Source organism: Lathamus discolor, chromosome 3 (assembly GCF_037157495.1).
Source record: "Lathamus discolor isolate bLatDis1 chromosome 3, bLatDis1.hap1, whole genome shotgun sequence".
NCBI lineage: Eukaryota > Metazoa > Chordata > Aves > Psittaciformes > Psittacidae > Lathamus > Lathamus discolor.
This window is the reverse complement of record NC_088886.1, coordinates 39,143,245-39,167,680: the sequence shown is the minus strand read 5'-3', so window position 1 is coordinate 39,167,680 and position 24,436 is coordinate 39,143,245. Positions and strand designations below refer to the sequence as shown.

The window sequence follows — 24,436 nt, the reverse complement described above, 5'->3', positions numbered from 1 at the left end:
GGTGGGGCAAGGACTTGCGCCTAGGCCAGTCCATGCTGAACCACGTCCCAGAGGTGGTTTTAAGTCAAGCCTGGGCGGAGGTGCTCCTGCACCGCCCGGCAGGCCAGCCTGCTCGGCGAGCCCTACCCGCCCGACCTCCCACACCAACCACCGCCCGGTCCCCAGGGCAACAGAAAGCCCCGCCCCTCAGTAGCTCCACCCCCTTCCAGAAGTTTCCTGGGCCCCGCCCCTCAGTGCCCCTGCCCAGCTCCGCCTCGTTCCGGCCGTCGCGGCCCGTGTTAGAGGGGGGCAGCGGAGCTGGCTGCTTTCCGTGGCGGGGTCTGCGCCGGGCCGCGGGGCAGCGCCAGCGCCGAACCCCGCGCCGGGGGCGCTGTTCACTGCGTGCGCCGCCGACACCGCGGCTGGCCAGGCCTGGGAAGGCTGCAGGGAGACCCTGTCCCCGGGTTGCCGGAGCTGTGTGCCTCACCTCCCGCTCTTAACCGGGAGGAGAGCCCTCCGTGGATGCTGCTCTGGAAACGGGGCTGTCTACTGACAGGGCTAGGGCAGCACCGTTAGTTACCCGCGTGGTTAAACCCAGGTGTGAAAGGCGCTGCCAAGCTGGGCCTGGAGCCAGTGGGTCAAGGGTCAGGTTAAACTGGGCCCTGTGCTGGTGGTAGCATCAAGGCCGAAGAGACAGGGGAGGTGGGCAAAGTGCCCTGGAGCCACTGCCTTTGGTTCTGGTCTGGAGCAGGAAGGTCTCCTTAAGCTGAGCTCTGGTTAGCAGGCTGTCTCCCAATGGCTCTACTGTACCTAGCAGAAAGAAACAGTTATGCTTTTGTGTATACCAATATCCTTAAATTGGCTTAAAGCATTAAAAAGGTGTAAACAAGAGGCTGGAACACTTACCAGGAAGCTGTAAGCATCATTGCACAGAGTCTTATCCCTAATCAACTCAAGATAGTTACACAGTGGGTAATGGGGACAGCCAAGCAGAGGCCATGGTACAAGCTTGGCCACAATTCTCTGGAATGAGAAGTCAAATGTTCCCACTTTTATATCTAAAAATATTAATAATTAATAAGTAAAAATAATCTTAGATCACAGAAAATTTCATCCTGTCTGGAAGGAAACAATAGATACGAAAAGGGGGCTTGACAAATGTGCTCACCGCAAGGGTGTGCAGGCCACTTCTGCTCACTGAGCACTGGATCTCAGGTGATGCAATACAGCTCTTTGGACCTCAATGGCATCATACTTTGAGGAAGCTAGTGTCCAGTCCAGCGTCACGACACTGGAAACATTCTACTTACGGCACAGTGACAGAAAAGCTGAATCTGTTGCCACACTTCAGTAAGTTTGGACCTGAACTTCAGAAGAAATACAAATTTGTACATTTTTTCTTCTCATAACTCACTAGCATTGACCCATTTTAGAGAAAAGACTTAGTACCCAAACACTTGTTTTATTTTTTGGGAAGAAAAAGAAACGCCAAACCTTCAATTACCAAATACATACTTGCAAGTGTGGGAAGCTTCAGCAGGACATTGTGTAGTTTCATTTATGAAGACACCTGAGTGGGTTGTCTTGAAGGTGGTTGCAAAAGGCCACATTGCAGAGTGGTCAGAGGACTTGAAACAGTGTGTGGGATGAGTGTTTCATTGGAATAAATCTGCTTTTATTACTATACAAAACTGACGGAGATTTCTTTTCCTTTGGTACTTAGCAAGTCAGCTTGACAATACTGAAGCCAGCCTAGAGAGTTATGCTGTGTCACTGTGGCAAATCAGATCTTCCTGCTCTCAAAAATCAGGTACTGCTAAAACATTTGACCATGAGCCTTCACAGTCAGTCTCACTGTTCTAACAGCAGTGTTGCCTTCCTTCACATGGCTTCACCTAATCAGTGTGGATGATCTGCAGCTCACCTCCTATGCGATGCTATACAGACTTTTCCTAACACTGCAACCAGCATTAAAATGTTCTCCTTGCATGCCAAAAAGCCTAACATGAGAAGTAGTACTTGGCTGTTGCCATCTGTTGGTTCTATCTCTGCCAACAGTCCAGCAGAATTTCATGGGAGTACTTGGCCATAAAGACTGAGAAGATATGAAATTGCTGCCCTCAAGCACCAAGGCAGGATCACAAGGCCTCCTGCGGGATGTCAAGGGATGTTTGCTCACCTGTTCTCAAAAGCCTCCAGGAATCAACATTAATATAATTATGCTTAAAAATTTCCTCCAGTACTTCTGTGCCTCTACCATAAGGACAGCCTGTATCTTACTTGCTAGTTCTTCACAGCTTCTTGCCCTCTGTATCACCAAGAAGAGATTATTTACTTCATCTTTCAAAAAGCCTGGTAGATTTAAGGCTTACATTTCCTTCTGTCTGCTCTTTTCTAGGCTGAACCTATCCAGTGTGCTTCTTGTCTCACTAGTTAAGTGTTACCAGTCTCTGTTCCCTCTTACTGCTCTCCCCTGCGTACCTTCCCCTTGACACACAGCTGGTTCCTGCAGTGGCTGAGCCAGCTGCCGCAGGCTGGGGAGGCCCAGCCGTTGCTGATAGAGCTGGGGGTGGCTTCAGCATCTCTCAAGGTATTTTTCTGGTAATCATCCCAGGACAGTGTTTTGCTTTTCACACCACCATTATGGCATTTCTGACCTGAATTGAGATTGTGATACATGGCAATTCCCAGGCTCTTTTTTGAAAATTGCTATGCAGCCAGTAGTTTCCATCCTGTATTTTAGTTTTTTAACAGCTCCTACGATGTGTAGAAATTGAATTTTCGGACCTATTGTGTTGCATTTTTTTCCAGACTAGTTTGTTAGGTTCATTTTGAATTGCAGCTTTGTTCTCCAGTCTCCCTGGATTGCACTCTGGCTGGTGCCAGCAGAGGGGGGCTGCCAGCATGTCAGAAAACAGGGCTAAATTCCACATGGTTGCGATCTGCTTCACTGCCCAACGAGTCCAGCAGCACTTGATTTGACAAGAACTGGATTGGTTGCCAATGGAAAAATACAGTATTGGGCCCTGAGCATCGTGTAAACAGAAGAGACCAACAGTTAATTTCGTATTTATATGCATGCTATTAAATATTTAGAACTGAGAAAGTCCAAGCCATACATTTGAGGATGCATTGCTACCAGGCAACTTTGCCTGTCTGCCTTTCATTCTCTAAAGGACTTCTTTTGGTTTCTGTGTTAGTATGCTTCTGTGACTGACTGACTGCTTCTTTAAAAACGGAAGGTATGTAGTTTCAGAGAAATTATTTAAGACACTGACACTTAAGACCTCGGGACAGGGAAGAGTGCACCACCACCATGATATTTTAAATTTAGTAATTTATTTTTTACTACAAAACTTAAAAAATGTCTTAGCTCGCTTACTACTTTCCGACATAACATTGAGGTACTTCTTCCCTGCTCAGCACATCTTACAAATGAGCTGAACTCACTTTTTTTGTCCAGCCCTGCATCACTAACTCTGGAAAAAGTTTCCAAAACTGCTTCAATTCAGTGTGGCAACAACAAAGCAGGCAGGTATCTGACCTACGGCTGAGCTCCAGAAACTACTCCATCAATTACAAACCATTTGAAACCTGTAAAGTTGGTTTGATGATTCTTCCTAAAGCTCTGATTCGCATTTCAAGCTTCTGTTGTGGATAAAGAGTGTACACCATGTTTGCAAGGTTGACATTAAAACCAAATCATTTTATAACAGTCATTAGAAATTTCAGTTTAACATCCAGGTTCTTCTAATCAACATCACTGTAAATTCTTTTGTCCTGTAAGACAAAGGAAATTATGTTTTAAAAGGTGGCAGTGAAAACCGAAGAAAGCACGGATAGTACATGGTGCTGTACAAGTCACTCACTTCATCAGGAGAAGACAATGTAAACCATTAGTGCACAGCCCACTATCCAGCCAACTGCAAGGAGTATAGGTACAACGAGATGTGAAAGCGAAACTTGGGCTGAAAGAGAAAAGATGGTCTTCTTCAGAAAGGTCATGTTACACTGAAAAAAAAAATCACTACATTAATCACATCGAACCCAGTTATTGCAGAGAAAAAAGATACCTGTGAGCTCAGGCTGCATTATCCATGATTGCTATTTTTAGCATGGAATCAGTCTCTTGGCAGCCTCCTAATAAGAATACCTGGCAAAAGCCCAAAGAGATTTTCATGGTATGTCCTCTGCAATCAGATAGGTACAAGGCTTAGCACTTCCAAAAGCAGCAGGGTACGGGGAGGCGACAGAGGCATGGTTCTGTCCTTGGTCTCCACAGGTCATCAGCAGAACATCTGTACTAGGCTTTATTGACAGCAGCTGTCCTGGCAAATTCAGTACCTTATCCCTGACATATACAGCACCTTCTAGAAGTCTCATTAGGTTAGCCGCAAAGTGACTATCATCACATCTATTTACAATCAGCATGCCTGGGGCTGCAGTGAGGGAATGCTGTATGAGTTCCTACATGCCAAAGAGATGTTTGCCAGCAACCGTGTGTCAGGGACTCACAGCTTATCTCTGTGCACAGTGCCCAACTTAGCCCTCTCCTACCCTGTCACTACAGTGATGGGGGGGTAGTTAAGACTGATGGAATTACCCACTGTCCTGGGTTTACCAGGAGCCGCTTTGCTCCTTCTTAGTAACTGGTGCAGGCTCTGTGTTTTGACTTCCAGCCTGGGCAGAGAGCTGATAACACCGATTGTTTTTAATTGTTGTTAAGTAATGTTTATTCTGGCCAATGACTTCGTGAGCCTCATGCTCTGCTGGGGACGAGAGGAGGCCGGGAGGAAGCAGAGACAGGACACCTGACCCAAACTAGCCAAAGAGGTATTCCATACCACAGCACGTCATGCCCAGGGAGGTAACTGGGAGTTACCCGGAAGGGCACGGGCTCTCTTCAGGGGGGTCGAACTCATTCGGCGGTGGTATCGTATTCTCGTCTCTTGGTATTTTATCATTATTATCATTGGTGGTAGCAGCAGTGATTTGTGTTATACCTTAGTTACTGGGCTGTTCTTATCTCAAACCGTGGCAGTTACATTCTCCTGATTCTCCTCCCCATCCCTCCGGGAGCGGGGAGGGTCGGGGGGGGGGGGGGGGGGGGCGAGTGGATGAGCCGTGTGGATCGGTTTAAACCACGACACCCGCAAGGATGTTCCCCACTTTCAAGTAAGAAAATAACAATACCCCTTGCCTGGCTAAGTTGGGCTGGGCACAAACATGATGTCCTGCCTGTATTGTGCAATAGTACTAGAGCAAGCTGAACAATTACATAGAGATGTCCAGTGCAGGTTATGGTTTTTCAGGGAGCATGCTGGAAACAGGACTAGCACAAATACACTTCTGTACAGCATGATCATTTTAAAGACCCTCCTATAAGTTTCCTGCAAATAGTAGAAGCTTGCCAGAAAGCAGCATATCAACTTTTGAGATGGTATTACTTACCATTATATTACAACAAAGCATATCTTTCTGCCCTTGACAGATTTCCAGGTTTCTGAAGGGATTAATAAATAATGTAAAACTATTCACACCACCTTGCACAGTTTAGATCAAGCAAGCAGACTTTGGAGGGATGCTTAATAATTTAAGGGTTTCCACATTGCTTTTTTAAAGCTATACCAGCGCAAACATGTCTCACCATGATACCACATTGTGCATGTAGTGAGAGAAGATACAGACAGAAAATCTACATGGGCTGGCATAGAAACATTAAGCAGGTAAGCAACCACACAGCAAAGACAAAATCCTACTCTGAAGCTGAGAGTCCTTTTGCCACAGAGGAGTCCTTTACCTGTTTTATTTAAAGACTGCTACTCCTTTGACACCTGGTAAGGTAAAGCTCCTTCTTTGGGGAATTATTTCTCTTGACTTGCAATTTTTTCTACAGGTCCTATTACAGAAAAAAGGGCTGGATCCTGCTGGGATACATGGGGGAATTTTGACAGAGCTGTGCTGAGTTGCCATGGTCTCTGCTGAATATGGTGTTTTGTTATATGAGATGCAGTTCAAATGCAGTAAGACAAGAGAGGCAGGCAAGTCCCAGGGAGTCAGCAGGAATGCTGTGCCCAATATTTGTGATAAAGTAGCAAGCAGCTGGCTCCAGGGTATAGAGTTTCTTGAGAGCCATTGGGAGTACTTGTGTTTCATAGTTTAGGAACAGAAATGACCGTGAAATCATTTGCTCTGATCTCCTCTGTGTCACAAGACAGATACCCCAAGACTTGAGACAGATCAGCTGCTTGGAAGACTCTGTTTTTTGCCACAAGCAGGAGAGACTGAAGCATAGGATATGCACAAGGCTAGGGCTTGGCTGGGTGAGATGTCCAAGCAGATCACCCCTTTGTAAGACCTCAGACGAAGGTGACAGACTCCAAGGTCCAAATATTTGGTCCAAGGGAAAAATACCCTGAGTCTAAATGTGATGATTGGTATTATCCCTCACCATGGAGCAAGGCTGTGTGCACCAACAGCCAGAAAGAGAGCATCTGCATCATCCACTTCCCAGCCTGAGGTGGAGATGGGCATGGAGGGACTAGCAGCAGAGGAACAGAATACTTTTAGGCAGCTGCGTTTTGGAAAGAAAGAAATCTTTACTGATACGTGCAGAGTAAACCACAAGATTTCATTATAATCACTGTTTAAATGAATTCACGTGAAAGCAGGATACTGAGGGAAACGTGTTGTTGTGGAGCAGTCACAAGTTTTGTTTTCAAAGAGACCAAAGAAACAAATCCTAGCTTGTGGGGTTTGAGCTAGAGCCTGCTGAAATAAAAAGCCAGATCTGGATGGCAGCAAGAATAAATGAAGGAATCTTACTGTCACCTGTGTATGTAAGCTTGTATTCTAGCTACAAATTACTTTTTTTTTTTCCCCCATTATAGTTTTATTTTCTACTTCAAACATGAATTTATCTCAAACAGAGACTGGTCTGAGCAGCAAACACATGACTATTGCTGCGCAGGGTTCTTCTGCATATGATTGTCAGACTACCAAGCTCTGCACTTTTGCAGGTTGAAAGCCTTTAGAATTACCCTCCACAGGATGCCTGGGTACCACAGTGAAGCCAAGGATCCCTTGGCTACAGGATATCATAGTACAGGTTTCCAAGCTAAATAGAGCCTAAATACACTGAGACGGTCAAGCTGCTAGCTATATTGTTTTTTCCTTCTGGGGGGGTGGTGGTGTTAGGTGCCTACCTTTTATCCAGAACTGAAGGTTGCCTTGATCTTGCAGTCTGTGGTTGATCAAAAACTACTGACAGCTACCACAAGCAAACCAATACGTGTGGTCTCACTGAGCTGCCTTCACCCCTGAAATCTCTGGGCCTAACTGCACTGACAAGGGTGCCCCAAAATATATGGCAGAAAAACTCCCCCTTAAACAGGCAGAGGCTTGGCAGGTAGAGAAGGGGATGATTCCCTGCCTGAGCCAGCCAAGCTTGGGCTCACAGTCTTACGTTCCCTACTCCAAAATGCCCCAGAATTTTCCAAAAGTTTTCTTTGTATTTTATCTCATACAGGGTACGGGCACACACACAGCCAGACAACTGGCTCAGCACTGGGATAGCAGTTTGAAAACAACACTAGTCAGCAGGCTGGGAGGGAATGTGTGCGTGTCACAGAGGACCATGCCTCCTGCATGTCTCTCAGTTGCCACCTCCAACAGACAATTTTTTCTGTGTTCCTTATGTGCTCCGAGATACAACTGAACCGCAGCACTGATGTGGACAGCCTCCTGTGTGGTGGCATTCGCCAGCTTCATATTTAAAACCCACATGAACTGGGCAGTTACTCATTTCAGCAAGGTTGCCCAACCATTTCTAATCTGCTTCTTGCAGAGGGCGTGCAGGGCAGGACCAGAGGCAATCAAGCACAGCTGCCCCAGTGTTGCGACTTCCGCTGCCACCCAAGGGCTGGTGCTGGTGCCAGCCTGGAACATCAGAGTGATTACAGCCACGGTGCTTCTAAAATACATAAATAAGTACACCCCACCGCACCCCAAACTAAACCCAAGTAGCAATGCACATCCTACCAACACAAAATATGGTCAAGTGATAATTCCGAGTGGAATACCAGTACTGGTATGATTTCTGCAGATATCAATGAAAAATTAAGAAATACATTCAGTGTCCTGTTGTATCTGCGTTTAGTAGAATTCCACTATCCTTCTTAGATACCAGTGGTGACAGTGCAAAAAAAAGGGAAATGAAAGTCTTTTAAAGACTTAATATAGCTGTGAAGAGGTATTAAAAAAGTTAGTTTTACAAGGAAGAGCACTGTCTGTGTACACAGCTAACACCATATTTAAACTTAGTCATTTCGCCATCCAAACAGTGGAAATAAATCTTACATCTTACAGTGAAGGAAACAGAAAATGACAATGAACGTAATATGCATTTTCATAAATGCCTTTGCTCTTTGGAGAAATTGGAAATGTGTTTACAATGACAAGTTCATTATTAAAATTTCATTTTGCTCTGCCACTTGGGCTTTGTGGGGTTACAATATAAAGTTTTATATGTTCACCTAGCATTACACTCAGATTTCAGCTACACAGTATTTTTAAAACGCTGTCGAACATAACTCTTTTTATTATGTTAGTAATGCAAACACACTCCATTTTATTACGTTAGTCAGCTTAAAATTATAACTACAAAAAAACCAAAGAAAACAAAACTGATAGGATGCGGAAATACAGGAGGAACCCAAGCTACATTCAACTCATTGCTGTTAACAGACTTAGCTTTTAAACTGATTACACTTTCTTACTGAAGAGTAAAATAGATAGCATACTACACAAGAATACATTACACTGCTCAGATTTGAGTTTTAATAATATGTTGTTACAGTTAATTCTGCATCTTACCTGGTTCTGCCATTCCCCCCTCTGCTAGTTTTATTGGCAACTTTTAAGGTTTGCCTCTACAGTTGTTCTTGTGAGCCTCAGGATGCTTTAAATAGAGCAATATTTGGAATGTACTGCAGCTGCCTTGCTCACTGATGCCAGTTTTTGGCTATATGCGTTCCAATTGTCTAAAAAGGCAGGAGCTGAAGGGATTCAGGGTTATGTCTTCCTGTTCATGCAACTGCACATATGTTTTGGTGAAGACTAAATAAAGATGGGTCATTTTTTGAAGAGGGAAAGAAACAAGGGAAAGCCTGCTTTATGGCCTCTTTACAACCATGAAACACCAGATGGCAAGTTTATGTCATATTTATGTGCATCCATATATTCAAAGCATGAGAGGGGTCCAAGTTGTTCTTACTCTTCCGCATCTTTTCTCATCCCTCTCCTATCAAAAAACCAAGCCAAGGCCTATTTAGTAATACTTGTGCATGTATTTCTATAGTTACAGCTACATATAGTTATAGACTATTTATGTTATATATATATATGCACACACATACACACACACTTGCTAAACATCACCAAGTATCTTGTACTCCACAAAGCGCAGAGGTATATTTAGCATCTTCCCTCTGAAAGATTACAGTGTACAGTCCCAGGTTTTCATTGCTCCTGTGGGTAGTGGGTAACAAAAGTCAAGGGAGGAATATTTGTAAGATAATCTGAGAATGATCTTGTCCTAAATAGGATAAATCATTGCAAACTGTCTCAAACTCAGAAGAGAAAAAAACATGGAGCTAGTGCCAGATCTGAACCAAAAGGAGAAACTGCACATTACACAAGCTTGTATCACGTGAAAGGAGAGCTCTGTATAAGGATCCCTTGCTGTGATCCTGGCCCGTTTTTGACCAATAAGAAACCCACTCAAAGTTTGTTAGGGAAATGAAGCCCTGTACATATGCTTTAGTCATTCAGAGAAACACACAGGTGCATCCATGTTAGCAAAAAGCCCCTAACAAATGCTTTGTTTCAGCAACAGGAGGACATTTCCTCTAGCATTCATCAAGCTCATATAAAATACCATTTCAGAGCTGTGCCTAAATGAAACAGGGATTCTTCCCATGTGTTTCTGAAATGGAAAAGGACACAATTTGCTGTTCAAAAGCCATTCCATAACAGGTACATGGGATGTTTTGAAGACATCTAATCTGCGTGCTTGTGTAGTTCAGAGGCATTGGTGTGGGCTCCCAAAAGACAAGACAGAGCTCAGAGAGACATTATCTAAACCAGATTATTGCTTTCTTACGTGCTTTTTGATTAAATATTAAGTTCATTTAAAAAAAAAACAGTTACCACCTTTCTTCAGAATTGTTTCCTCTCTTACAATGGCTATGGAGATCAATTCTTCCTTAGAGCTATTGTATCTGACAGCCTGAAGAAAAGGAATTAAGCCAAAGTTAAACTCCAGAGCACCAGGTGGAAAAAAATACCAGCTTTTCATACGAACACAATCTAACTTGCTCCAAAGCAAGTTCGTAACTCAAGTGTATAATTGTGAAAGGACTAGAGCTTTTTATAAGGGAAATGGAATACCAGTCCCTACCAAGGCAGCATCTGTTCCTGAGCACAGAAACTGCTTTCCAGGGTTCCCTTCTAAGTTCCCTGCCCACCCCGTGGCTGAAGAAGCAGAGCAGAAGGGTGCAGATACATGTCCAATACTACACACAGAAAACAGCTGGGAGAGACAGCCTTCAGTATACCCATAGCAAATGCAATTAGATGTCTGGTTATTTTTACAGGAATAATATTTTTTTTGTCCGAGATGGAAGAGTGGAAACTGTGGGCCTCAGGCTACATCTGCAGAGTGCTTGCATCTGGAATGAACAACAAAAAAGAATGGCAGAAGAATACTCAAATACAGTTATTTGTATTGCTGTGATCAGTATCTTAGAAACCATGCTAACACACATACAATGTGACTGAGCAGCACTCAACTCTGGCAAAACTTTACTGAAGACAGTTGGTTTACATCAGCAATGACTTTAGTTGTGTATAGATTGATACTATAAACAATCTTTTTTGTTTTTTTGAGTCTGGCATGAATTCTAAGATCATAGAATCATAGAATAGATGACAACTACAGAAAAAACCAGAAGCCAAGTCATGTCACCTAAGGAAGTTTTCATCAATTTCTGCAGTCAGTATCTTGACCATCTTGATCCTCAGTCAATTTGTGCTCTCTCAGACTCTTGTGTTTCTGTTTGCACAATGAGATACATGAGATAGCAGGAAGTCTCTTCTGACAGCAGAGCTTTGCTGCTCTTCTTCTAGTAGGAGTATGGGACTTACAGGATTTTTTGGGACCTGAAACATCTGACTACCAATTGAAGCATCATGAGATAACATCTTTTTCATCAGTTTTAACGCCATGGTACCCGCTAATCTCTAGGATTTCCCACTGGTGTTTTCCCAGCAGTTGCGACAATACCTGCAACGCCTTCAGACCTGTGCGTATTTCGCAGTAAAGACTCAGTGAGTCCCTTCAAAGAATCATGTTCACCTGCCCAGGGAAACTAGTCAAAGAACTTCCACTGGTTTCTAGAGATCAGTTTGACCCAATGGGTATGCTAATATAGTAACTGAAATGGCAAGTTCTGCAAGCACTGAAGTTTCCTGGTACTGGATATACCTAGTATGTCTCCACTGCCGGCTTTTGCCAGTCCTCTGCATTCTTGAGCAAGACAGCACTCCTTAAAAAATGCTTGCCTTTCTCCAAGCACCACATAAGGAAAGCAGTTTCATTACTGCTCATCCAAAATGGGCATACTCTTAAAATAAAACTCTATAGCATTTTACTATGCCATGCACAATTCAGTGTATCATGTCCTTCTGAGACACAAGAATAAAATATGAGCTTTACATTCTTTGTCTAACTATGCCGTAAAGCGGAGGTTTTGGAATAAGATGCAATTTGGTGTAAAAAGAAATATGATTCTATTCTTTGTGTAATATATTTATTGAAAAATAGCCCCAACCTCTCTGATACAATAGCTTCATTGGCTCCGTAGCTGTTCCCATAAGAATCCTATCTGCTTTGCTTATACTAATTACATACATGTATACACACATCTGATCTAATGGAAATAATTTCTGCCTGGAACCAGGTATTCCTAACAAGAGAATCTGACCTTCACAGATTGGGAACTTTCCAGGCCTAGTTGCCTTAAGCAAGGACAGAGAGTCATTGCTGTTCACAACAGTTTTCCTAACTGATACCCTAATTTAGCTGCAAGCACAGTAAGTATTGTTCTGCAAGCCTAAAGCATGAGGTTAAGGATATAAAAGTTGTAACTGCAGCAAAGAATAGTGTAACAATATCGACATTATTTTAAACAACACATCATCTGTTTGGAACGGACAAGAGAACTGCAGACAAATTCTACAATAGATCTCAGTCCAACAGCCGGAAAAAAAAGCAGAGGGACAGTTTTAAAATATAAAAAACAAGAAGAGTACACAATACTTAAGAATAAACTCAAGAGAGGGATTTGTGGCAAAGAGCAATTACTTTTTTGCCTGCTGAAGAACAATACGCATGAAAAACAACTTCCTCGTCCTTATTTGTGTTTCAAGTTAAAATGTAATTTTTGCATGGTTTTTTTTTCTCTCTGTTTGTGCTGGCATCATGAAATACTCAATATTCAGAGTTAGCTGCGGTCAGAAATGAGATCTCTATTTTAGCCTTTAGTCCACTGAGGTACTCAAACAGATTTGTCTCACTTAAGGCAGTCTTTTGAGCAGGCTCCTTGATTTCAGTCCTGTTATCTGCTCAAAACTAGGAATGCACTTTAAATGCCTTCAGTATGTTAAGTGAATTAGAAGAAATTGAGTAAGTCAGCAGGGCTGCAAGTCTTTCCGGAAGAGAAAGCAATTCTATGGGGAAAAACAGTACTGATGTTTTAGAAAATATTAAATTCTATTCTTCAGATACATGTAGACTTTGCCAAGAGGGGAAAAAAAAAGGGGTGGGGGGTGGAGCAGAGGCTTTGGATTCACTGGCTGGCTGGAAGTTATGAATGCTGTTGTTCACCAGCTCCTGCTGCCACCCACTGAGAACCTTCTACAGGCCATTTACCTGGTTTGGAGGAACGATGCCCCTGTCTGTGCTCAAAAGTATCCTCTCTGGTAGTATGAAGTGCGCTATTTCACTGATGGGTATCTTTCTGGATATTCCTTCAGTGATACAAAGGAGGTGTATGAGCCTGCCATTCTCATCCAAGCCATTTTACTGTGTCTGCACCAAAAAGGCCAGGCAAGCCCTGGGGAGCTGTGTGTCACCAGCTCCTTTGCCACACCAAACCAAGGATCCACAGCATCTGTCCTCGAGCACAGTGCTCATGGAAAGTTAATGGGCAAGGGGACAATTAGAGACAGAGTCCATTCCTATAGAAAACAAGAAAAAAATCAGGCCGGCACTACCAGAAATGTTTGTACAGCTCCTTAACAGGTAGACTGGTTACATGAGAGCATTTCAGCTGGCTAACCTGATACTGGGGCCACAGGGCCAACAGATACATTGCCACAAACACATTGTTGGATTTGTTTTCCTGTAACAGTAATGGGCACAGGTCTAACATCAGAACATCTAAATACAGCATCTCTCCACCCTTCAACCCACCCGCTGTGTTCAGTTTGTATACATGGGGTGTTACAGTAAGCAGAAATAAAGGCTGTGCTTGTTTAGAGAACACAGAGTCAGAGACAAACATCTCTGCTTCGTGAACTTTGGGTTTCCTCCCTCTGAACTAGTGCTGGTTTTTAGACAATGTGTTTGGGAAAGATTTAGCTATAAACAATCACGTATCACCTCATTAAGAAGCAAACTCTTCCCCATTTGTACCAGAACAGGTTTTCTTTATAGCACAGTTCTCTCTGAGGAATGCTGGAAAAAAAAATAGAGAAAGCAAATATCAACTGCTTGGTAGCAACAACACAGATGCTTTTGCTATGCTACTTCTGCTGAGTCTGAGTGGTTTAGCATCTGATATTTGGAAAGCAACTATCAGAAAACCTCTTTAAAATATGAGTCATTTTGCAAGAAAATTGGCAATATTTACTGTTTAAATAGCTAATATATTTAGAATACATTCTAACCTTCATAATTTCACCAGTACTCAGATACGAAGTATTAGGATGTCAAATTTATATTATTGTTAGTTGTACTTCTGAGATGTGAACATCTACATACAGTATTCAGTAGCCTGGCAAAGAAATGCTTTCAATTTACAAATTCTATGCGATTCTTATAAATAACTGAAGGCTATACTGCTTTATATTACAGGGACATATCAACTCACAAATTAACGCTCCAAGTCATACTTACAGCTTTGTAATATTGGTAGTTATTTTTTTAAAGCACATTTCTTTCAATGGAGCTTTTTCCTTTAAAATGCCCTGATTTGCTAGCAAATTGAAAGCTGTGTTTATACGCCTTGAAATGTGTTATCACTTTGCCATAGTCTCCTGTGACCTGCAGAGTAACTCGTGAGAAAGTATCAGATTATTGCATTCACAAAACCGATACAGAAAATTTGTCTAATGAGATGCATTTTATTAGTCACAGCAATCTTAGAATTTGAAACCTCCCTTAAAAATGGCTAGACATTACTTCCACTCACATTTCCATCATGAAAATAAAGACTGATTGTTATTTGATAACTACACAACTGAAAAGATCCATTTATTAATCTACTAAATATTTAATTCCACACACTAGTTCTTAGGGCTTGGGGCATATGAGTCATTTCTCTTGGCAGAGCTCTTCAGCTGAATGCTGAGATACCTGATAAAAAAAGGCTGTAAATATAACAGAGAAAGGGCACTATCATTGTAGACATCTACATGTGCAATGTCATTTCTGGATTAGTTCCCCGCTGCTGTCTAAAAATAATGTGGATAACAACGTGGGGTTTGTCTTTGTATAGCCTCATTTCAATGGCTGCTCAGTGACTGGTGAATACCTTTCTAGCTGGCAAGGGCATAATTGCTGTGAATAAATCTGCCTGACACATAATTTATGAGAAACCATCTCAGCTGGATTGCTTAGTACTGAACTTTAGATGACTGGGAGGTAAACTGCCCTACAAAGCAATGGCACGCAAAGCAAGGCCAGATTTCAAAGCTTCTACTTTAGTGGCCAGAGTCTCAATGGGTACCGCAACATGACCTGGGTTTCCAGCTTGTTCTGCACAGCCTGCTGAGACCATGGACAACAGCCCACTCCATGGGGATGGCTGTACGTGAACAAAGAGCTGAGTGTACTTAACCGCAGATATTTGGAGGCAGAAGGGAGGTCTGGAGCCCTGTCCAACCAAGTGCTGCACACCTTTGCCTGCTGCTGAACTGAAGGACACGTAGGAGGATAAACACCTCCCAGGAATAACCCAGCAAGCAAAGCTGCCCAGTGCAGGGTCAGCAACAGGACAAGTTTCAGATATTTCCTATAAAAACTTAGTGAATTTCTTCTTCTCCAGTGATTATTCTTCTGGAAGGAAACCCAACCCATCATACACTGTAAATCACCAAAGGATTTATGACTTGGGAAATGTCAGCTTTCTGGAAGATGCATTTTTATGATTTATACATCAGCGTAACCTGTTGGTGTGGCTTTTACTGTGACAGCCAAAGAAAAATTGGCATTTAATGTGTCACTCAGATTTGCACTGAATCTTAACTTCCTGGCCAAGCTGCTAAGCCCAAGTTAAAACTCCAGTCTTACCATGCTGCGTTTTCCATGTGATTTTTCTGCTATCACAAAACCACAAAGTTAATAATTCATTCTGTTTTTTTGGGTAAGAAAAGTTGTGCAGTGCACCCCTTATACAGCAAAAAGAGTGAGGAAAAGGCCTCAGTGCAGGTGCAGGGAGGCATGTCCAGCAGTGGCCAGGTGCCAGAGTCTTAGCCTCTTGCACTGCTCCATTCTGCTAGCAAAAAGCTAAGAGGAGCACTAAGCCACCCCCAGTAATATAGCAGACCCCATACTGTTTTGCAGTAGTTGTGATCATGACCTACCTTCAAGCAGTCAATCATGTTGAGGACACTACATCTTCCAGCCTTCCACTGACACTGGGCTGAAACACTTCCTCTGGCTCCAGGTCACTGGAAGTTGGGTAGTGGGCAAAAAGAAATCCAGGCACACTGTGCCATTGGCACTATTTGTAGAAAATTCTTTCCAGTGGTTGTAAGGACAGAGAAGAAATGAGGAACCCCATGTCTGACTTGCTTGAAGAAACCTGCATACACAGTGCTCTCCCAGCTCAGGCCAGGCAGGCCAGTCCCCAGCTCTCGCCACTTCCCCTGTACCCAAGGGTGAAATGGGGCACATACAAGATCTTGGGAGGCTTCCCCCTTCCCCAGCACTGCGTGTGGCACAAGGAGAGAGGTGGAGGAAACAGGGTGAATGACTGTCAGAGCTGCCTGCCAACTGATTCCTTTTCTTTTGCCCAGCTCCCCTCTTTCCCTGGCTTGCAAAGAGACTGCTCTTGCAGATGAAGTTTACAGTTTAGTGCTCAGGATACATTTTTACCGTTTCAGACTCAAATGGGCAGGAAAAGATCCAATTCAGAGGGTGGGGAGGCAGCAGTGCAGGAGGCCTGGAGCAACCAACAAGGGTCACCTAAGGGGATTGTTACTCTCAAACATTTGGCTTTTGCCATGATGCCCAGGCCATGCGCAAAGAGAAGGCAACAGCTGGATATTAGATTACACTTTTGGTTGTTCCCTTGTTTTAACTCCTGGAAAACAAAGAAGTGAACTGCTCAGCTGGGATGCATCTTCAGTTCTTGGTTCAGCCCTGAATTGAAAACATCTTACTAGACTGAAGATACGCGTTCAGAAACAAATGCTAGCTCATATGATTTCAGCTCATGTGCAGAGCAAAGTCATGCACAGGCTGAAAATATTTTTACTGGATCTTACTGTGTTCTCTGAAAGAACATTCAATCATGCCAGCAAGGAATACAATGGCAAACACAAACTGGCTAAAGAAAAAAGGATATATTCACTAACATAATTTGTGAAAGACTTTCTAAAATGCCGTGTTTATCTAAGATTTAAAGTATTTATTTATCTGATCACTCCAGTTAACCATAAACACTGGATAAAACGGAGTAAGAAAGATGATTTCAGTGTCCTCACGTTTGTTACAACAAAGTGATCTTTAAGGTCCCCAAAGGGTTCCAACCCAAACCATTATACGATTTCCTTAGAATCTTTTATTCCGCATTTTCCTATGCATTAGAAAACTACAACACAACTGAGTATAAGCTGGCCCTGGAATTTGTGCCTTAAAGTCATCCACCCTAAACTGCATCTTATCCAGCAGAAATACCCACAAGTATCTTAAACACTGGAAAAAGCAAGCCTAACCAAGGCTGGCATTTAATGAAAGAGAGCAAAATTCAAGACCAAAAGAAAACAACTTGTGTGAAAGCAAAACCATACTAAGGTCAGCAGAGATACACAAGACTGCACCAGCTGTGACTCAGCCGTAAGGAAACAGCCTTCATGTGAGTGACAGCAAGCTCCGCACTCTGCAAAAACTAATCACTTCTGAATGTGAGTTGAATCTGCATGGCCGTGACACAGAATTTGACATTGTCCTCCTGGAAGGACCAGTTCAGACTTCCACTGCATTTGTCGACAGCTAGTGATTTTCTCCCTCTTTTTCCAAGTGACTCTGGCATAAGTTTTCCTGTGTGGAGATGACCCTTCCTTTTTCAGTCCATCTGCTTGCAGGAGAACATGAGATGGATCTTTGTTCCTTTCCTTTTCTATAGCTTATATTTTCATTTTTAAATGCATCTGCTGTGCTGGGAAAAAAACGAATTTTAAAAACTACCAGAAAAATCACTTTATTCAAAAAAGCTGTGCATGCCTTGAAAAGCCATTGAAATGTTACCAAGTTTTATGCAACCAGAAATAAAGGTCTACAAGCATTAAAAAATCGACACTTCCATGCACAGATCAATAAAGTAACTTACTTGTAAGAAGGTAGCCAGCTTTACTAGCTAGATACGTACTGTAAACACCAAGGCCTTAAGGAAAAGGTAGAGAACAGCTGCAGCTCCTACACTTGTGCTGCAGTGCTCTCTTGCGTCAGACAGGGCAACTTCAGATCTACAGGGAAAACAGAGGGTGCTCTACAGCATCAGTCAAGGGAGGCACTGGAGCTACATGCACAAAAACAGGTGTGTGGGGTTTTGTGGTTTGGTTTGTGGGGGTTGTTTGGTTGTTGTTGTGCGAGTTGGTTTGGTTTTTTGTTTGTGGGGTTTTTTTATTATTAATTCGTTTGGTTGGTTTTTTTGGGGGGAGGTGTTGTTTGGGTCCCATGTCCCGTCCCCATCCCATCCCCCCCAAACTAAATAGCTGTACTTAAAACTTTTCTCAGGAAATACATATTTAGTGGTTTAGGGCTTTGAAAAAACTGCATGTTTCCTCATTCGGGGATGTCTCTGTCCCTGTTCAAATGAATTCTTCTACAAATGAAGGAGGGCACCTGAATCCCACTCTTCTCAGCCTGGGATACCCCTGTGCACAAGCCAAAGATGGTGAAAAATGGCTGAGCACTAGCCTGTTGGCTCCTGTTCAGACGACTGGAGTAACTGGGAGCAACATGTACAGGTAGAAACACAGATTTTGGTGTTTGTTTGATTTTAAGCCCTCCCCTACCTTTCTCGTTTCTGTAGGTGCTTTAAGGAGAATGTATTTTGCCATAGTCTGAGCTCCCAGAATTTGCTGGGTTTTGCTTTCAGAAGCTACTTCTGTTACTGAATCACAAACCCACAAGGTCTAATTAGCTTCCTGTTTTCCAGAGCAGTCATGGATTGTATGCACTAGTTAAATCTGGCCACTGCAACAGGTTCAGGCTGTTTCCTAAGCAAAAGCCATACATCATCTCACCTCACTCTGCCCACAGTACACAAAATTCGAGATATTTGTTACTGCTCAGGTTAGACTGACCTGTTGGCATCCAGCTTCCGCAGGACTTGAAAGGTTAGGTCCCACTAACCAAAATCTCTCCCCTGCTCGCTCCTGCTCCGTGCTGCGTGGTTGCCAGCAGATGGCAACCCGTTCCTGCAGTCCTGAGCAGCCAGGCCAGCGCTTTATCTCAGGCGTACAGGGCGTTTGGGAGAAACAGATCAGAATTATTAAAAAAACCCACAACCAAACAACCAAACCCACAGAAAATTAAGTAATGTCATTAATTATAGAAGTATTATTTATATAGGAAAAGTATTATTTTGTCCTGGATTTTTGAAACAAACTGCTCAAGATACAGAGACTATAGAAGGAAAAAAAAGAGCCAGGTCTTCCTTGCTCTATCGCCGACCTATACGCACAGATATACACTTGTAGCAACGTTTGGTTTCTTAAACACTCGAGGAATGGTTCCTTTTCAGTACTCTCAGTGATATATCATAGTTGCAGACATCATAAAATGATCTAAAATAATCGTGAGGTGAGAAAAGATCCCAATTTAATCAATGTTTCAAAGACAATGATTTCTGCAATAGCTCTGGCTCTGGGAAATGTTTCCATGATGTATATTCCTGTTAAGCCACTTAACACATCCCTCATTAGTATAGAGCAAAGAATAAATGGCAGAACTCACCTGCCTTTCCTCAAAGAATCAGCATGGTTTGCAATGCACCCCTAATGAAAAAGGATGTCACATGCAAAATTTTGCCACATTTGGTTCTGCAGTCCTGCATCTCAGCCCAAGGGGCAGCAAGATCCTGCAGAAGACTAAATATCTGGGGAGGGAAATAGATCTGAATATACTTCTACCACAAAAATAAAATATCTACTTCTTAATATTTTAGTGGGTTATTCTACCTTGCCCTATATATGTATATACAATCAAGTAAATATTCATGATGCTAATGAAAGTGGTAGCAGTGGCACAGATTGGAAAAGCAGTGTAATTTGGCTTTACTTTCCCAGTGAAGGCAGGTATTTTTACAAAATCCTCCTCCAAAATATAAAAGGCCAATGGTCATATTTGCAAGGCCTTATGTACACTTCAATTACTCCAGTGTAATTGCTGCAAAGTGCAGAAGTGATTAGTTCAGTAAAAGGCTTTCCTCAGATTCAGTTTATTGTTTCGTTTATACTGAACTGAAATGAGCTATCTTTAAACCTCATAAAGAACGTGTGTTATCATTTGTGTAAGTGCTTTAAAATCATGCTGTAAGTAAAAGGTCACACGAAAAAGTCCAAAAGCTAGGCCAAAAAGGAAAAGAAGATACTTTTGATGATTTTTGTAGAGGGATAATCTCTAGAAGTAGCCTGTTAATAAGTTATCTTGAAGTTTTCATTTAAAGCAAAATCCATGGAGAAATTGCATATGGGCTGTCTCCAGTGTGTGGAAGAAAACAATCCTTCTAGGGGTGTAACGATCTATACTAGATTATATTTTTGGTAGATAACAAGTTCATGTTTTCTGAGAGCACCTCAGAGTTATTATTTTTATCAGAGCACCAGTGCCTTTGCTAGTTCAGCACATGCTCTGAACTAGTCATCAAGCTTTATAGGCTAAAGAATCACCAAACATATTGAAGCAAAAATATTCCAGGTGTTACATGAACAGTTACAAACATCATCGACCACCAGCAATAGTTTAGAACATACTAAAACCCCAAAAGAAGCATAAATTCCCTTACTTTTCTCTCCAGAGAAACGGATGCTGCTGCTAATTGATTCAAGTAGATTCTGTGAATACAGATATTATAATCTGAAATGTTATTCATGCGAAATGAGGGTTCCAAAATCCCAATGCTGATTTTTATGTGAGCACACACAAGGGAAGGAAACAGAGGAAACAGTTTCATTTCAAACTATTTTTTAATCTTTCAGGTATTCCCTAAGTGGACTTGATTTTGTTTTTTTTCTTGGTAGCTATTTCTGAACAGCCACACAGAGTTTAAATGCTGGCAAATGCCAAAGGATGTTTTCTTCTAAATGAATGCTAATTAAATTAGTAGCATAGGTAACTACACTTACTTTAAATTGTTTGTACTATGTGAGATTCAACTGAGACAATTACTGTTCAGTATTGTGTGGGTTTTATCTTTCTGTATTGATATATTAACATATATTTCTTAATTGTGTAAAGTTATTAAATTAACAATCTATAATGTACTGATCATCTCCTTGATCACTCGTTCTGCAGCTCCTTTAGCCTTGAGCTGTTGATTACGAACCTTATGGTGCCAGGTCCTCCAGCACCTGATGCAGACCAGTGGCCACATCCTGTCCATAACATTGCATTGTATGTCTGTTGGTAGAGTAGGAAGAGTTTACATGTTAGTGCAGGGTTTGGTAATACAGTTCTATGTGCTTTTAAAATAAGCTCTGCTGAATTAAATGCGATCCCAGAGAATTCCCATTAAAACAGTGTCCTTCACACATAGTTAAATTAATCTTCGGATCGTAACTTCTGCAACTCCTTCCAGGAGCTAGGAACTTTCACATGTGATGTCACCCTCTTGTCCTTGCCAACACAACTCTACAGCAGCACAACTTGTGAAGGACAGTTATGTCCAAAAAGCCCATATGCTGCTGATGCCATTGCACCTGGGGCAAAGAACGAGATCAGCACAAACCGTAACATTCAGATTTTAGCCAAATCATGTAATGACCTCAAATGTGGCAATGTATATGACAACAATAGCATAAAAAAATCCGTGCTTAAAATAGAGTAAAATAGCCTTAAAAGCCTATTCTTTGCCGTTTGTCCTGTGCCTGACAACCGTCTACATGCCAGCTATAGAGAGAGAGGGCTTTTGAGACACCAGCTCATCTCAAACCAGCCACACTTCATCACATGGAAACAATTCACAGTCACTATTTGGTTGGACTGCATTTATGGCTGCAACAGGTGAGAAGCACTATTCCTTTGACTCATTGTCAGGGACACTGTGGTAAGAGGCCTCTTGATTGATGGGTGGGGGGGGCCTAATGATTGGCGATGTGTCAGGTTTCAGGCTCCTACACAAGACTTGTTGATGTACAGTATATTTTTAGTTGATCTATTTTTAATTTAACTTCTGTATTGTACTTGTTGCTGCAAAATCCCTGAACTTCATTCCACATGCCAGTAATGCTACCTTTCATCCCAGTTGCTTTAGAGTACTACTCGAAGAACATGAAGTTATGTATATGTAATATATATATATTATATATATATATATGCATATACAAGTCACTAAGGTCAAAGTTTTGGTCTTTCTATGCTGTTCCCTGGACTCTGAAATCGGAGAGATGACATAAGAAAACCTTCACAACTGAGACACCTAAAAATATTATCTTAGAAAATGTCATGCCGGCTGTGCTGGCACTTGGGGCTCAGTAGCTGGAGTGGTTGCAATGCCGTGATGGCACGGCACAGCACATCCATAATCCTGTCCATGCTGTGACAGCATGTGTGACGCTGCCGCATGCAAGCAACTCCGCGGTGCTCCAGCAAAGCCCAGTTCCTCTTAAAGTGCTGTTGAAATGTCAGTGTAAGATGTGATCTATGTACCTATACATTTGTAAGACAGGCCAGCCTCATTGCACAGAGAGTGAAAAAGAATTTAGGGAGGCATCAATTGAGGCTTACACTGCACTGAAGATCACAGAATAAATTGTGTGATCATCTCTGAGCCAAATGGTAACTTTCTGGAGAGTACTTGAGAAACTGAGCCCTGGAACTGCACTGGCAACCTATATGGTACCCTCTAGCCACCACAGAGAAGACAACATGCTTTAAAATGACGGTAAATTAACTTTCTCCTATTAAAATAAACAAGCTTGGACAATTTTCTACAGGCTAGTAAATGACACTGATAGAAGGAGCTATTTTTGGAGTTCTTGACTAACTTTCATGACCAGGATGTTTAAATCATTACTATTTCTATTCACTCCAGCAAATCATTCGCTTCCTTTTCTGGAAGGAAGAAGAGCTCTCCCCCTATTCATCTGGGTATATCTACCGAAGTCATCACAGCAGCATCTGAATGCAGTAATATCCAACCCCAGGATAACAGCCTATTGGCATTGCTACCAGTTGCAACTCCCAGACGCTGATGATCCCATCAAATAAACAACCCCATCTTTAAATACTGCACCTGGGAACGCATTTTAAAATTTAGCATGAAATAATATTAACAAATTCCCAGTATTGCACTTATCCCTTATTTAAAAGGCTTAAGATATTATATCCCCTTCTCCTTTTATAAGTCGATTCAAGTTATATAATGTATGTGGATTTACTTTGACCCAGTTCCAGATGGCAATATATTATTAAGCTCTACAATTGCAATTTTGTGGAAAACAGGTCAGGATCTTATTACATGTCAAAACTCTAAAACTGTTCTGAGCATTTTAAATTAAAAAGGCAAGTAGAAAACAACGCTTGTGCTAGAATGATCCCATTGCATTACCTTGCTCATGAATTTATATTGGGTGCATATTTTATCAGTTCTTTTGTTACTTTTCAACATCCATATGTGTTCGCTATGACAAGTCATATGACAAATTAGGCCTGGGACTGCACAGAAACGGGAGGAGGAGGGCACCAGCAGGCTGGCAGCTCCTGTCCTCCCCATCAAGTGGAACAGCTTCAGCTCAGATCATGTCATGAAAAGACAGTTTCAGATGAAGAAGGAGCAGACAGGCAAAGAAGGGATGCAGAGCAAGATCTTACATGCAGCAGGCTTCTGGTGAGGACCTCATTTCCAGGCAGAACACTGAAGTCTAACTGTCAGGCGGATGTACGGTTCTCAAAGTTCATTAAAGAAAGAAGAGAGATCTCTGGGGCAAAACAGGCTTCCTTCCAGCAATTTGAGGAATACAGTTGCCTTTTCACTCTCCATTAACATCTCCTTTGAAGCAAGAAGCATGCAGAAAGTCAGGCTGCTAATTTCCATTGCCAACTCAAGGCCAGTCTCAAGAAAAAGTCCTCCCCACTAAATCCATTAGTTTTCACTCTTGTCCTCTTGCTATATGATGTCAATGCTGCATGTGAACTGTGGTAGTGGGCTGTTTGGACAGATTTAGTTTGTCTTATGCTAGTACACTGTTCAGCTACTTCCTGGCCTATTAATCATCCCTATAGTATTTTTCTAGCATAATTAGTGCTGTTAACTAATTTGCTGATAACAGTTTATTCCAAGTTCATTGAAGGAGGCATGAGAATGACAAAAAGTCTCTTTGACTCTCCACTGCCAATTTTTACATGTATCAAGGAGTCTCTAAGCTATGTTAGTCATTGAAATCAGTCAGCATATTGATGCTTCTCTGATTTTTTATCTTTTGGGAAAACTGTCATCATAACAACATAGATCTTAAACTAAATACAGATATTAAATCATGGGACTGTCTTCCACCAAACAATATATCCCAAAACTATATATGGGAGCTGACAGTTACATTCTTATAGGCATACCAGTTAGTTTCACTGCTTTAGGAGCCACCTGAAACCTATTAATGCTGTTAACAGTTAGACATGGGATCCATTCCCTGCAGTGATTCTTCATACTTGTGTTATGGGGCATAA

General features: G+C 42.1%; 1 protein-coding gene and 1 long non-coding RNA gene across 4 annotated transcripts; one reads left to right on the top strand and one right to left on the bottom strand.

The window, feature by feature from the left end:
* Nucleotides 1-3,852: 3,852 nt before the first annotated feature.
* Nucleotides 3,853-10,429, bottom strand: STRIT1 (small transmembrane regulator of ion transport 1). Of its 2 annotated transcripts, none has more exons than XM_065674720.1 (2): nucleotides 10,192-10,429; nucleotides 3,853-3,947 (listed from the first exon to the last, which is right to left on the bottom strand). In XM_065674720.1, exons 1-2 carry the CDS (start codon nucleotides 10,334-10,336, stop codon nucleotides 3,853-3,855), a joined length of 240 nt encoding a protein of 79 aa, XP_065530792.1. In that variant the 5' UTR covers nucleotides 10,337-10,429. The 2 variants fall into 2 exon arrangements, with proteins under 2 accessions (XP_065530792.1, XP_065530793.1); XM_065674721.1 differs by lacking the exon at nucleotides 10,192-10,429 and adding an exon at nucleotides 8,854-8,866.
* LOC136012023 (uncharacterized) lies at nucleotides 4,868-23,185 on the top strand. 2 transcript variants are annotated; one of them, XR_010611551.1, is made up of 4 exons: nucleotides 4,868-4,931; nucleotides 5,602-5,705; nucleotides 21,662-21,775; nucleotides 22,806-23,185. It is a non-coding gene; the product is annotated as an uncharacterized LOC136012023 (long non-coding RNA). The 2 variants fall into 2 exon arrangements; XR_010611550.1 differs by lacking the exons at nucleotides 21,662-21,775; nucleotides 22,806-23,185 and adding an exon at nucleotides 10,635-10,902.
* Nucleotides 23,186-24,436: the final 1,251 nt, after the last annotated feature.